Genomic DNA, 14,856 nt, shown 5'->3' with positions numbered 1-14,856 from the left:
CAGTGTGGTGGTATTGCATCGGTGCTGCTATGAGCAGTCTGGTTTGCGTCTTTTGGTGAACACCTGTAAGCGCTTCTGTTGGATGTACACCTGGGAGTGGAATTCTGGGTTGTAGGGTAAGCCTGAATTCCTCCCAGAGCTGTAAACCTCTCATCTCACCCGGACTCCAGACACCACCACCGGGGGGCTGTAAGAGCAGGAGGGGCTGCCTAACAACCTAAGCAGGTGAGGTTCACGTGCCTCGGAGGAAGTGCTCCCCACCGCCAGGGGAGATGGGCAACCGCAAATCAGGTGACAAGATGGCGCTGACCTATTATCCTTGTGAGAGTTTTATGTTCTGAAGTCGGCAAGGGACCCATTGCCTGATCCATGGCCAATCTGCAGGGTCGCCACCTTGGGGAAGCACGGTCCCCCTTGCTCAGGGGATGGCATGCTGGGGGCTTGTAGGAGCCAAGGCCCCCATAGGGCCGAGGCCTGATTGATCATGTGTCTTGGTCTGGATCAAATATTATTTTCCACAGACATGAGACAGAGGAAATCACCAAACAGTGGGCTATGTTTACATACACGATCCTTCCATCGCCTCTGTGAGGAAGGCATCACAGTGCCTTTATGCACAGCGGCATTTGAGCCAGACCCACACTCCTCCAGAGGTCCTGAGAGATCAAACCAACAGAGGAGAGAGCGCAGGTCTGGCTCCAGCGTTTTTTCACTATTGACAACCCTCTTTATTACTTTTTCTTAAGAGACCCATTGTTTTGAAAGATTTCTGCGTACCAAGCTACCAAACCAATGTCGTTTTCTCCGTATAATTTAACTCATCTTCCAGTTCTCCTGCGACTCACAGACACGTCTCACCAGCCACGGAGCTGCTCATCTGACAGCCTGCAAAACCGAACTGACGTAATTTCAGATAAAACCAGACACAGTCCAGGTTTGGATTCACCCCTGCAGCCCCCTCACAAGAACCCAGGATTTCTATTGGGCTGTTGAAACACTGAAAACACGCCACCCTTCTCCTTTGTGCTGTTAAGGGAACTGAGTTGAGGGAGATCCCCACCCCTCCACCAAGGGAATCCAATACTCAGACTGTGTCTGAAATTCTCCCATTTATGATCGATAAATGTACATTAATGCACAAGTAACTCACAAATCATTTGGACTAGGTCTAGATCATCATTTTAAACTAAATTTCAAAGCCCCATCCATTTACTTTGGGCTTGTTCTTAAACTAAGATAGGTTATATGAAGATAGCAAGGAATATTTTCCAAATCGCCACCAAGTGGCCAGAGAGACTTCAGGCCATTGCCAGCACCCGAGTGTACTGGGTTCTTTCCCAGCTGTCTCTCTGTTTCTGTTCGTCTCCATCGCTGTCTCTTTCTCTGTGTCTCTGTCTGTATATGTATGATATATCTGCACGATACACATATGTTTATGTGTATATCATAAAGATATCTCTAACATATATAAATATATACATACATATTTATCAGAGGCAGAAAGATATCTATCTTTATATCTCTATAAATAAAATCATGATCCCACTGCATCTTACTTTATTAGCATTTTTGCATGTGATTAAACAAAGTAATTTCAAAAACATGATTTTTTAAAAATTACTGTTTGATATTCCATCGTATGCAGTTGTCATGATTAACTAATTTTTTATTTTGGGACATTTAAGCTGTTTCCAATATTTTGCCATTGCAATAACACTGCGTGAATGTGCTTGTACCTCAGTCCTTGGGGACGTCTCTGATACTTTCCTCAGGCTCCGTGACGAGATGTTGACTAACCCCCCAAATGGGTTGGCTTTGGGATGTTGGCTTTTCTGTCTCATTATCAAATACAAATTTTTGCCACTGCCAACAATGCACGAGAGTATCTTTTCTGCCCACACTGGTCATTTTCCATTACAAGTAATTTTTCTCAATTTTATAGGTAAAACATCATAGCTTGGTTTTAATTGCATTTCATTGATTCCTGGTGAGGTTAAATATTTTTTCAGATTTGTGTCCATTTGTGTTTCTCCTTATTTTGCCTTGTGCTCCTTTTTGTTGCACATTTTCCCACTGCCCAGCGAAAGCCGCCCTGTGCCCCGTGCTCGGGAAGAGGCACGCTCCCGGCTGCGTCTCTGCCTCCACTGCGGGAGTCCTATCAGTGTCCCACAGAAGAGCTCAATGTTGTCAAATGCTTTGCAAACAGAACATGGGTCAGAAATATGCACTCTCGCAAGGCTGGCAGGTAGCCTGGCCAGCCACATCTGTCATTCCTGCACCTGGGAAGCCTGAATTCCTCCCGGAGCTGTAAACCTCTCATCTCACCCGGACTCCAGACACCACCACCGGGGGGCTGTAAGAGCAGGAGGGGCTGCCTAACAACCTAAGCAGGTGAGGTTCACGTGCCTCGGAGGAAGTGCTCCCCACCGCCAGGGGAGATGGGCAACCGCAAATCAGGTGACAAGATGGCGCTGACCTATTATCCTTGTGAGAGTTTTATGTTCTGAAGTCGGCAAGGGACCCATTGCCTGATCCATGGCCAATCTGCAGGGTCGCCACCTTGGGGAAGCACGGTCCCCCTTGCTCAGGGGATGGCATGCTGGGGGCTTGTAGGAGCCAAGGCCCCCATAGGGCCGAGGCCTGATTGATCATGTGTCTTGGTCTGGATCAAATATTATTTTCCACAGACATGAGACAGAGGAAATCACCAAACAGTGGGCAATTCTTCCTCTCCGTGCGAAAACTGCTCCTTCGGCTGTTCCCGGCCTCCTCCGAGTTCCGCCTCGTTGGAGGGAATGTTGTCTGGACAGCAGCTGTGCCCTGGGAGATACCATAGTCATTCCAGTAGGAGCAGATAGATGTGAGGAAGAGGCGCTTTCCCGCCTTCGCTGGTGCTCATTAGCAATCAAGGCCAAGGCTGAACTCAATGCCCCATAATAAATGATGGGACATCCTTACAAGGGAATGTTAGGCAGCCATTACAAATAATGTTTTCAAAGAATATTTATGACACTAAAAAATGCTCATGACATGAAGTAAAATGAAAGGAAGAAAGGTGTAAAATCCACTTATAAAATATAGAATATGATCCCAATTACGTAAAAGACTAGCTAGAAATACTATAACATGATAACCAGCATTATCTCTGCAGGGGACACTATGTGTCAGCTTTATGTTCTTATTATATTTTAAAAATTTCCTACATTAAGCATTTGTGACTTTTGTTTACCAAAAAAAAAAAACAACACTGATATTTTGAAAGACCAGATGTAATTTGCCCCAGCCTGCCGAGGATTTTACAAGTTCCGTGTGTTATTCAGTTCTGCTCCCTCGATGTGAGTGTTGGGAACGGGTGTGCCGTGATGGGAACAAGGCAGCTGCCTTCCCAGAGGATGAAGACACGGCTTACTGAGACGCTAGCCAGCACTCGCCCTCAATCCCACATCTTCCTGCCTGCCTCCTTCCTTTCCTTCCTTCCTGCCTTCCTTTTCTTTCTTTTCCTTTCCCTTCTCTTTCTTCCTCTCTCTCTCTCTCCGTCTCTCCTCCCTCCCTCCCGCTCTCTTTCTTTCTTTCAAACATTTTTTTCCCCTTGGGCCCTGGGAAGTCTTTTGAGAGAAGTAAATCCTAGAACTCAGACCAAAACCAAATTTTCAACAAGCTCAAAAAGTTAGCTGTACCAGTGCTGACGGGGGCGCGGTGGGGGATCGGGGGCTGGTTTGGCAGCTCTTCTCGTGGAAAAGTCTCGGTGGACGCCGAGATTGCTCTGCTCTGCCCTAGTCATGCTGCTTTTCCATTCTGGGTGCCAGGTTAAAAAAAGATATTGAAAAGTCTGCCTTCTGCAGAATACAAAATGACAGTAACAGCTTCACCAACAATATTCGCAGCGAGACCACCACCATGTACTGAATGCTCGTGTGCCAGATACTGGACTAAAATATGACCTGTTGTCTTACTTGATCTTTAAAATAAGTCCTTTACAGATCAGAAATCCAAGTTTATTGAGGTTACGTAATGAGGTGGGTATATCTGAAGCTGTATAAATTTCCCTGGGGAAAGGAGAGAGGCGATGCCCCAGGGCACCTTCCTGCTCCTCTCTCGATGGGACCCCCTGGACCACCCACCACCTTGGCCTGTGGGATTGGAGAAGCTGGCTGGGAGAGCTGCATCACCATGGGGACATTTGTATGAATCTTTCTGACGGAGTGACAACCCATCTCACTTTAGAAAAATGCAGGTTGATGTGGAAAGATTTTAGTGATGAGACAGGTATGGCTTGCTCGTGGGAGGTGACAGGCTGAATGCTCCAGAGTCAGGATGTGGCCTCCCTGATGGCCCTCAGCTGCACCCACTTTCACTCACCCTTGACTGCTGTTTGCCTGACTCTGACAGTTCCGACGGCTTGAGGTGCCAAGTACTGTTCAGGGCCGTGGCCCTGTGGATGACTTTGTGGGTCACTGGGGAATTAGGTCCTTTCTTACACTTTGCCAGGAATGCAACAGCAGTAGATTGGGCCTCACCAGGGCAGCGATCCCACCAGCTGGTGGGGGCCCAGCAGGGAGATGGGCACACTTGTCGGTCGAATGGACTCTTTGGAGCTGATGCTGTAGGGTACTGAGTATGCCAGATAGGATTACCCCACCTATTGTGACATCGTCATGTGTAATTACACAATGATGACATGTTACCTATTCTACTAATACATAGAAAAATGCAAGCTATCTATGTAAATTGTTGTTTTTAATAAAACAAAACCGGTTCACCCTGAAGTCACGGGCACAAGGTTAACTATTACCGAATGCATCGTGTACGTTTCTCCTAAAACAGCGGCAGGAGCTTGAGGACTTGTCTGCCTTGAGCTGTATCCTGGGAAGCTGACCCGACGGGGACTCAAAATCTCAAGGGTGAATTCTTCTTCCTGGGTCGGAGTTGCTTCAGGGTCACATGCTCTTGAGGTCCCTGAAGACCACGTGGGCTGCATTGCGTCCAGCGGCTCCCATGACACCTCCTCCTGGAAGGGAATCTCCCATGAGCCAAAGCTGCACTCAGAACCCCACTGGGATCAGGGAGCCAGCGACAAAGCAGAGCGGGGATGCTTGAAGGGTGGTGCCAGGGCCGTGGGCATCGGAACCACCCGGGATGCCTGTGAAGACAGATGCTGGGCTCCCCTACAGGCTTCCTCCATCAGAGCTCTGCGGGGGCTGGACGTACGGTCCAAGTTAGTGTCCCCCTCAGGCTGAGGGCCAGCGTGCTAGATGGTGAGACTCTCAGCACGGGAAGCTGAAACACAAGGCTAAGGGGGCCGGCCCAGTGGCGTAGTGGTTATGTTTGCACACTCTGCTTCAGTGACTTGGGGTTTGTGGGTTCAGATCCTGGATGTGGACCTATAGCACTCATCAAGCTATGCTGTGGCAGTGAACCACACACAAAACAGAGGAAGATTGGCACAGACATTAGCTCAGGGCCAATCTTCCTCACCAAAAACAAAACAAAACAAAGCACAAGACTAAGGGTTTGAGGGTAAAGATGTGGAAGTCCGGACGCTTTCTGGAAGGCCAAGGTCTACATAGCTCAGAGAAAGTGTCAATATGAAATGGCAGCCTCGGCGAGGTCAGCCAGGCTCAGAATAGGTGCAGGGAAGAATTTTAAAGTCGAGAAACTGAACTTTATGGATCCTTACTGGTGTAAAATATGGAGGGGGAATTTAGGGACATGGTTCTCTCACAACCCCAAACTGGAATCTGGAGAGAGGCCTCTGGGACATATCCTCGAACCTCATGGGGGGAAGCGTAAGCTGCCCTGAGGGTGTGGCCAGCCTGGCAGAGGCCACGGCTGTTTGTTGACTGGCGCAACTGAGAGTTCTGAAGGTGGGGCTGGCCTGTACTCGCGGGAGTCCCGCGCTCCTCTCGCTCTCTCCCTGCCTCCCTCACTGTTTCTCCTGTTCCCCTATCTGCAAGCCTGTGACGGCCGGCCAGCCCTCGCAGCCCACGCAGGGTAGTGGGAGCGAAGGTCACTCACCAGGATGGGCCCCACTTCCGCAGAGATACAGGCCCTGGAGAGGGCTGCGGTAGCCGGAGTGCAGGGGCACGGGGCGGGCGAAGTAGAGCTGGTCCAGGGCCATGGCGCAGTGGAATATGTTCTGCAGGAAGGAGGCAGGGCCACAGTCGTTAACATAGGAGTGCTCGGGTCTTTAATGCCTTTGCATATTTCTTCCCCTCCCCTGTTCTCTGAAGAAGGTTCTTCTCCTTCCACACGTTTTCTTGGGTTCTTACGGTGCAGAAAGGGGAGGGGAAGAGAGAACAGGCGCATGTGCTAGGGCTGGGGGTGAAGTTTTCCAGAGGCATTTTTTCAGGGAGAAAGAAGGGTGGGGAGCAGCTTCAGAGTGTGAGGAAACTGAAGAGAGAAAAGGGAGATTTTAAAGATTTTGCTGTGGACTATGAATCTCCCTCACTCTGTTTGAAAAATAGAGGAATTTGACTTGTTTTGGCTGCTGGCACATGTTTCTTTGGCCAAGACACCCATCTGAGCCTGGACCATGGGGTCGAAGCTCTAGTAGAATTCTAGTAAATGGCAGACAAGGGGCACTGGGACCCCAGCTCAGTTCTGGTCCACTGGCCTGCGTCAGACCAGCCGAGAAGGGAGCAGCGTGGGACAGGAGCAAGGTCAGACCGGACAAGGAGACCAGCATCTCCTGGAGGTCACCAGGGGGATGTTCTTCCTGCTGACCCTCAACACGTCCCAAACCGAGCTTACCCAGCTCCTTCGAGCCTGCTCCTCTCCCATCTTCCCTGCCTCAGTGGAGGACACGACTGTCCACTTCTTGGCCTCCGGGCCAGCTCCTGCACATAACCTCCGTCCCGACCTCTGCATGCACATTGCTACCAAGACTTCTCAATTCTGCCTGCCCTACGCCTTCCACATCCATCCACTCCCTTCCCTTTCCACTGCCTGGCCTCCTTTACTCGACATCTGGACCAGTGCCGCCCAATAAAAATATAACAGGAGCCACATGTGTGATTTTAGGTTTTCTAGTAGCCACGTTAAAAATTAAAAAGAAACTGGTGAAATTATTGTCCGTAACATACTTTATTCAACCCAATAGATCCAAAAGATTATCATTTCACCAGGCAATCAATATAAAATTAATGAGACATTTTACACTGTTTTTCGTGCTAAGTCTTTGTAATCAGGTGTGCATTTGACACCTGCAGCACATCACATGCTGGCCTTGCCACGGTGCAGCGATGCACAGCCACACGAGCCTAGGGGCTGCCGTATCGGGCCTGGCCTCCTGCCTGGGCCCCCGCCTCCAGTCTCAGCGAGGTTGTGATAAATAGAAGGCAAGTCCCAGGACACACTGCCGTAGGGAGGAGAGCTCCCTCTGACGAGAGCCAGGTGGGAGAGGCTGACATGTATGCCCAGACACAAGGGCCACAATCCTGGTGACCTTCTCAGCAGGAGCTGTCTTTCCTGTCTGCATCCCCTCACCGTTCCTCCACTCCCCAGATCTAACCACTTCTCTGTCCCCTCTCCATGTGGTCTCTGCCGCTGTTCTCCCTTCCCGATGAAGGTTGGCTATGGAGGGCACTGCCAGGGAGCGGGGATGCAGGGAGAAGAATGTGATGAGGGACCCCCAGGCTTATACTCACCCCTCCAGGAAGCCCGAAGATTCTCTCCAAGTCAGGCGGTGTGAGGATGTCTCTGCCCAGCACGGAGCCCTTGAATCCGGGGGCATAGGCCTCAATGCAGTCGAACACTGGGAACCCAACGGCAGGGAAACGAGATGGTGCCCGGGAAAGAGAGGAGGCACTGAGTGTGCAACTTGGCAAATGTACTAAAATTCATTAAACTGCACACTTAAAATGGGCTTATTTTATCATATGCAAATTATATCTCAGTAAGGAAAAACAAAAACAGTCCACAGGCAAAGATATAATTCAGTACAAAGGTCTATGAGTCTCAGGCTAGTCCAGCCCCCGCACTCTTTCCCACCTCCTTACCCCAACCCTAACCACAAAGCTCCTTGTCTCCCCTTGAATATGCAAAGCTTTCTTCACCTCATTGCTTTGCTCAAGTTGTTTCTGTTGCTTGGAAGGCCCTTTGTTCCTGGGCAACTCCTATTCATCTTTTAAAACCCAGCTCAACTGTCCCTTTCTTCAGAAAGGTCTCCTTTTCTCTCTGGCTCACAGCTTCCTCCTTTGGCTCGCACAGTATGTCGTACTGTAAGACTGCTTTCTTTATGAGTCTCCCCCACCGGACTGTGAGCAACTTGAGGGCAGGAGCTGTGTCTTTTTGACTTTCCTAGCCCAGTGACTGAGACCAGCTGGAGTCACTGTGTTGACTTAGGTTCCTTTGTGTTGGCTTCCCTCCTTTTGGGACAGGACCTGCAGGCGTGAATCCTGAACGGGGCAGTGGGGAAGGGGAGGCTCCATTCAGGCCACTGGCAGCTCCAGAGACAGGACAGTCTGGCCCTCTTTACCTTTGTCCGCATAAGCGTTCCTCTCCTGCTCGTCCCAGACCTTGCCCCCAGCCAGTGTGTAGGGAGTGTACTGAGTGAAGAGGGAGATGACATGGCAGCCGGGGGGAGCCAGGGTGGGGTCCAGCGAGGAAGGGATGCAGAGCTCGATCATAGGCCTGTGACACGTGGAGGAGAGGGGGTCAGGTGTGACGGGCAGCAGCTGCCCGAGGGAAGGGGCTGGGAGCTGCTCTGAGGTACCGATGTCTCGGGCACAAATTGCAGGCCTGAAGGAGATGAGGCCGGGCTGACTGTCTCTGCAAGGCCATGGTGGGTGCTTGCCGGCACGGCTCAGTGGCCACTAGGATGCCAAGAGCACTCCTGAGGAGCCCCCCACCCCCTCTGAATGCGTGGTCCGTCCCCACCTCCCCCACCACATGGTCTGCCCTCTAGCCAGGGCCTCAAGCATCTCCAGGGTCCAGACAGACAACATGAGCCAGCAAAGGGGCCAGGCCAAGAGCAGGAGCTCAGGCGGCAGGTTTCAACCCCCCTGCCCCTGACTGGGGAGTGTTCCTGGGCAGGTCGAGCACAACAGAGCTGCTGGGGCTGCCTGCACCCCACCGAGCTACCACCTGTTTCCCGCTACGCCCTCCCCCGGCCTGAAACACCTGCCCTACGTGGAGCACAGTCACCCCCTGATCCCCAAATACGACCATCCCTCAAGGTCCCGTGAAACGCCCCTTCTCCCTGCAACCCTCACTTGCAAAGTTTCCCCTGAACGTGGATGTTCACTAAGCATCTCAAATGTAACTTGTCCAGACCCGAATGCCCGTGTCCCCTGAAACCTGCTCCTCCCATACACACCATCTTCGCTTTTCAACGAAGGGAAACACCATGTTACGGCGGTGCCTCTTTTATGCTCACACCCCACTTCCTGTCCAACAGCAAATCTTGAAATACCAAGCATTCTCATCACTTCTGCTGCCCCCACCCTGGTCCAAGCCACCGTCCTCTCTCCCTTGGATTCTGCAATAGTAATCAATTGCAACAGGTGGCTTTTTTATCCACATAGTGGCCAGAGTGGTCCTTCTAAAATATAAGTCAGGCTTTGCACAAACTTTCCTGGAGCAAAAGCCAGGAGCCGTTGACAAGGCCAGCAGGATGCAGCAGCTGCAGCTCAGACCCCACCTCCTACCCTTCACTCCAAGGTTCTTTCTCCAGCCACTCTGGCCTCATCCTAGTGCCTCCAACATAGCAGCACACTCCTGCCCCAGGGCCTTTGCACCTGACTTTCCCTCTGTCTGGATGTTCTTCCTCAGATATCCACAAGACCTTCAGGTCTCTGCTCAAACGTTATGTTATCAGAGAGGACTTTCCTGACCTCCTGATAAAGACTGGCAAACCCTCCCCTCCCCTGACCTATTTGTCCGCATGTCATCAGTGCATGTTTGTTGACTGTCTTGTCTCCACCATAGAAGGGCAGCAACCTGAGGGGAGAGGCCATTGACTTGGCTTGCTGCTCTGTGCCCAGGTCCCTGAACTAAGCCTGGCCCAGCGTAGGGCCCTGAAATATTTATGAATGGATAAGTGGACTTTGCCCTCTACCCTTCTCTCAGGGCACACGTCCTCTCTACTTCATGCTGTAAACATTTGTGTGCCTGTCCTGCAATAAGCTTTGTGCCCGACCCCCAACTCCCCATCACATATCTAATCCAGAGCCTGGCACAGAACAGGCTTTCGACAAGTTTCGGTGGACAACTGACAGTTTGGAAAGATGCTTGCTCCTGCAACATCCCTGCCTGTCCCCAGAAGGATGGAGATACAGCTGCAGTGGCAGGTGGGAAATGCTTGGAGCAGTTCTGTGTGAAGGTGGCTTATCAGAGGTAAGAGAGGACATGGAGCAGGGCGATCCAGTGAGGGTGCGCCCTCTGATGGGCCCGGAATCAGAGAAACTCCTGTTCTCTCCCAGGAAGCATTCTCTCCAGTTCTTCCCAAATGCCAGCGCTGTTCTCCCTGTGGTCCTCCGCCCCTCCTGCTAACCAGTGACACTTGGTGGAATGAGTCCTGGTCGCCCCTGCCCTGGCCCGCAGAGTTCCTGCTGGGATGCACTTTCCATCTTTAGAACTTAGCTTCGGATTTAGGCAGATCCTAAGTCACTGTGAATGTCTGACCCCAGGAGGAAGAGGGAGTCCCCGTCTCTGGACAGTCATCCCACTCCCTGGCCCATGTGTCATAATACCCCAGGGACACAAAGCCCAGGGTCCACCCACCTGTGGGAAGGCAGGCCACCCATGGCGTCTTCAAAGGCCTGATGGAGGAGGAGGGTGTCTTCACAGTTCAGGTGGATGGAGCACTGGTGATGGGGCAGCGGCCGGCCCCCGGGAGCATTGGGGGCCGCCAGGAAGTCAGGCAGCCTGTCGACAGCCACTGAGGGACCAAGGAGGAGGGTCAGGGCCAAAGGCCTGTGTCCTCAGTCCCCTAGGACCCCCCTTCTGTACCCATCTCCCTGCTCATCCGAGTGGTGGACTGAGAAGCAAAAGTATGAGAAAGTGTTTCCCCTTCAAACTGGGGGGCAGGCTGGAGGTCAGGGAATAGAGAAGCTGATGCAGGTCAGCTTTCCCCAGATCTGGAGATTTCTCACTCGGGCAATGCCCAAAGAGCTCTGCAGTCTGCGTGCCTCTTACCGTTGATCTTGGTAACAGGTGACCGGGTGTCCAGCTGGGAGATTCTCTCCACAAACTCCTCAGGAAGCCACTCCTGAAAGAAGGTTCCATGAGAGGCCTGGGGATGGCCCAAGGGGGCTGCCTTCCTCCTTTGCGCAGACTGGTCCCTCAACCTCTACCACCAGAAATCCTCTCCATCCTTCAGAGCTCTGCCGAACCACCTCCTCCGTGAAGCCCTCCTGGACCTGCTCCTGCTCAGCGCTAACCACTTCTTCCTCTGTGCTCTGCCAGCCATCCTGACTGTAAGCGGCCCACACCAACTCCTGCTTGGATATGGCCCGTGGGCTGCAGGCCTCTTTTCTCCTCTGGTCTGTAAGCTCTTGGAAGTCTTGATGAGCTCAGAATTGCCTTAACAAGATGCTTTTGAACTGATGTTTGTTGAATTTTATTGGTGGAATCACTCAGAAAAAGTTGTGCTTGTCCCCAAGAATAGTCCCAAGAAGGGTTGGGAGCTCCATGCTCACACACGGATTATCATATCTTTTGGGGACAAGGTAGGTGTGGACAGTTGCAAAAATTGCCCCAAATTCTCACCCCTCCCTGTATGCATGCCCTCCCACTGCGACTCTGGGCTTGACCATGAAACAAGGCCAATGTTAGCAAATAGGAAGCAAACAGAAGCTGAAAAGCACTTGCCTGATGGAGTTTGCTCCCTTTTGCCCTCTGCCAGTCCCTGAGAACGTGCCTGGACTATCGCGTTGGAGAATGAAAGACACATGGAGCGGAGCTGAGTCACCCTGGTCATTCTGGCAGAAACCGTCCTGGACTAGCCACAGCCAGGGATCCCCCCGGCACACGAGTGAGGCCAGCCAAGATCCACAGGGCTCACGAGTTGACCCACAGCTGATGGAGATGCATGAGTGAGCCCCGATCAGCTGAACTCTCCAGCTCCGTGTGCTAACTCAGTATTTCTTCCCCTATGCCTGGAAGCTGTGTGGTTGGTTGTTATGCAGCATTAATACGGCAACAGATCATTGACACAGACGGTGGACTTAGAGTTGGTCAGAAGGGAGAAGGCAGCATAGTAGGAAAGTTGTAGAAATAACTCTGGGTTGAAAGGCAGACCCGGGTTCTAGCTCTGGCTCTGCCAACTGCCAGCTGCCTGGCCTACGTCACCTCACGCCCCTCTCCCCTGTTGCCACCCGCCTGTCAGGGAAGGGAGAGAGGCTTGCATCTCCCAGCCTGACGCAGTCCTGGCTCCCTCGATGCCCCCATTTCCAGCCCGTCTGGGCAGACATCTTACCTCACCCCCAGGGCCTCACCTGTGGCATCAGCTTCAGGAAGGTGATCTGCGGTGATGCGTTGGACAGCACCACCCTGCTCCTCACCTCTGAGCCATCTTGCAGCACGACTCCTTGCACGTGCCCGCCGCTGCTCACCTGCACCTTGGCCACCGTCTAGAGCCCACCAGCATGAGGCCCCAGAAACGCCCAGGAAGGGAAACGCAGGTTGGATCTCGGGGGCATCCAGTGCCTGTGCTACTCTGAGGCACTCGCAGCTTCCTCGTCCTGAACCCACCCTGCCGAGCTCTGCAGGCCCTCTGCGAAGCCCCAGCCCAGCCCCTCCAACGCGAAGACTCAGCCCAAAAGTGGGTGAGCGGCCGCAAATTCAAAGGGGCTGGCAGAGAACTGCGACTTGGTGGACAGCTGCTCAGCCACTAACAGGGTGCATGAGCTGAGCCCCTTGATTCTGAACCCTGTCTTGTCCATCAGTAAAACGAGGGACCTTCTGAATCTGAGGTTTTGTTCCCTCCTGGGATCCTTGCCAATAATTGGGGTGGAGGCTAGAGGGGCCGTTCACCTTTTCAGTGAAGATACTTGCTCCATGCGCGGCGGCTGAGCTTGCGATGGCAGCAGAGAGAGCACCCATGCCACCCTGGACGTAGCCCCAGGCCCCCTGCATCCCCTCCAGGCCTCCCATGACATGATGTAGCAGCACGTACCTGAGGACAGACCATCAGAATCAGCGGCTGGAGGTGGGGTTTAGTCTCCCCAGAGTTCCAGGTGCAAACACTCCTGTCCGTCTTGTACCCTCTGCCCCCTCGCTGCCCGCATCCAGCCCTGTTTCCCTAGCCTTTCAAGGAGCTCTAAGCTCTTGTAAGAGCCCTTTGCCTCCCTATCCCACATTCTCTCTCCATGCAAACGTTGTCTGTGTGCAGACCTTAGTACCAACAATGTAGTCAGCTGTTTCCTGAACTCCAGCCCGTATGTCCAGCTACCCACGGATATCTCCATTTGGATGCGTTTGGGGCAGGCATCTTAAACCCAGCCCCTTTTCCCCATTCCCAACCTGTTTCTCCTCAATCTTCCCCATCTCAGTGATGGCACCTTCAGTTTCCAACAGGAACCCAGGGTCAGTCTTGACTCCCACTAGCCCCTCACCACCTACATGCAGTCAAGCGCTGTTGACTCTGCCTCGTAAAGAGCCTCCTCCCTGGTCCGGGCCACCCTCTTCTCTTCCTTAAACTGCCGCCGTCACGTCCTCCTGCTTGGACCAGCTTCCCCACTCTCTTCTCTGCAGACCTTTCTCCACACAGAATCTGAAGCCTGATCTCAAAACCTGGCTATGCTTCTGTCACTTCTCTCCTTTCAAGACTTCACCTGCTCGTCATTGCTCTTAGGGTAATGGCTAGTCTCTGAAAATGGCCTCCAGGGCTCCCGCCTGCTCGTCAGCCTCATCCCTCACCATGCTCCCCTCGCAATCCACACTCGTACCAAATGGAGCCTCTTTCAGTTCCTTGAATGGCCCACATGGTCCCTTCTCAGCTCCCAGCATTTGCACATGCTGTTCCAGCAGCCTAGAATCCCTTCCTCCCTCGTCTTGTGTTTTCCTAATTCCTCCTGCCCTTGGGGTGTCAGATTAAACATCTCTTCCCCGTGGCGGGCTTCTCTGACCCCGGACCAGTTGTTTCTGCCGTATTTCCCCTATCATCACACTCCTGGACTCTATCCTCATTGCTTGCTCTGTGTCTGACGCTCCTGTTAGGATTTCAGCTCTGTTTGCTGCCGTATTCCCAACACCTAGCACAGGCAAGTGCTCCCTCAATATTTATTGAAAGAATTAACGAAGAAACAAATTACTTAAAGGCGCATTTCACAAATGGAGCAGTAGCTAAGCCTCCCAGACACCCACAGAGAAAAGGACGGGAGGCCCCAGCTGGAAGATCTAAATTGGCTGGTTGATCACAGAACTTGGCCAAGGTGTGGCAACTGCTGCCAAGCCCCCTTTTCCATGGTCCTGGGGAATTTGGAGCTGGCTTAAGTGTGTTGAAAAACCACTTCCAAAGGGTGCTCTTATCCCTAGAGAAAAAAGCCACATTGACAGCCTCTAGCTGCATCTCCTGGTGTGCTGGAAAGGTCCCAACACTTGGCAGCATTCTCTAACCCAAAACACACACTCTCACACACATCCCTCCATTCCTGCTCCTACAGGGGCTCATTAAGTCACACCACAACCACAGACTGCACTGTGTCTGACTGCCCCCTCCCGGATCAGGATGTCAGCACACCCCCCAACTCACAAAGAGAAAGGCAGCTTCCCACTGATACAAAGGTGTGTGTGTGTGTGTGAGTGTGTCCTGGAACCCAGGGAAAGGATCACGGGAGAGAGAGGGGCAACAGGGCTTCCTGGGAGGGGAAGAGAGAGAAAGAGAAGTGAGCGAGAGAGAGAAGAGGAGGAGGA

At 52.4% G+C, this 14,856-nt stretch overlaps 1 protein-coding gene across 1 annotated transcript in view; it reads right to left on the bottom strand.

Moving 5' to 3' along the window:
- Positions 1–3,973: 3,973 nt before the first annotated feature.
- Positions 3,974–14,856, bottom strand: part of PYROXD2 (pyridine nucleotide-disulphide oxidoreductase domain 2) — a 28,907-nt gene continuing 18,024 nt past the window's right edge. The window contains exons 9-16 of the mRNA XM_014866030.3: positions 12,976–13,117; positions 12,438–12,572; positions 11,137–11,209; positions 10,723–10,879; positions 8,477–8,631; positions 7,647–7,753; positions 6,016–6,136; positions 3,974–5,008 (exon numbers count right to left, since the gene is read on the bottom strand). Of these exons, the coding sequence (XP_014721516.1) occupies positions 4,938–5,008; positions 6,016–6,136; positions 7,647–7,753; positions 8,477–8,631; positions 10,723–10,879; positions 11,137–11,209; positions 12,438–12,572; positions 12,976–13,117 (961 nt within the window). The 3' untranslated portion in view covers positions 3,974–4,937. The remainder of the gene's footprint in view (positions 5,009–6,015; positions 6,137–7,646; positions 7,754–8,476; positions 8,632–10,722; positions 10,880–11,136; positions 11,210–12,437; positions 12,573–12,975; positions 13,118–14,856) is intronic.

Source organism: Equus asinus, chromosome 2, assembly GCF_041296235.1.
Source record: "Equus asinus isolate D_3611 breed Donkey chromosome 2, EquAss-T2T_v2, whole genome shotgun sequence".
Taxonomy (NCBI): Eukaryota; Metazoa; Chordata; class Mammalia; order Perissodactyla; family Equidae; genus Equus; species Equus asinus.
Note: the sequence above shows the minus strand (reverse complement) of the source record. Positions and strands in the feature narration are given on the sequence as shown.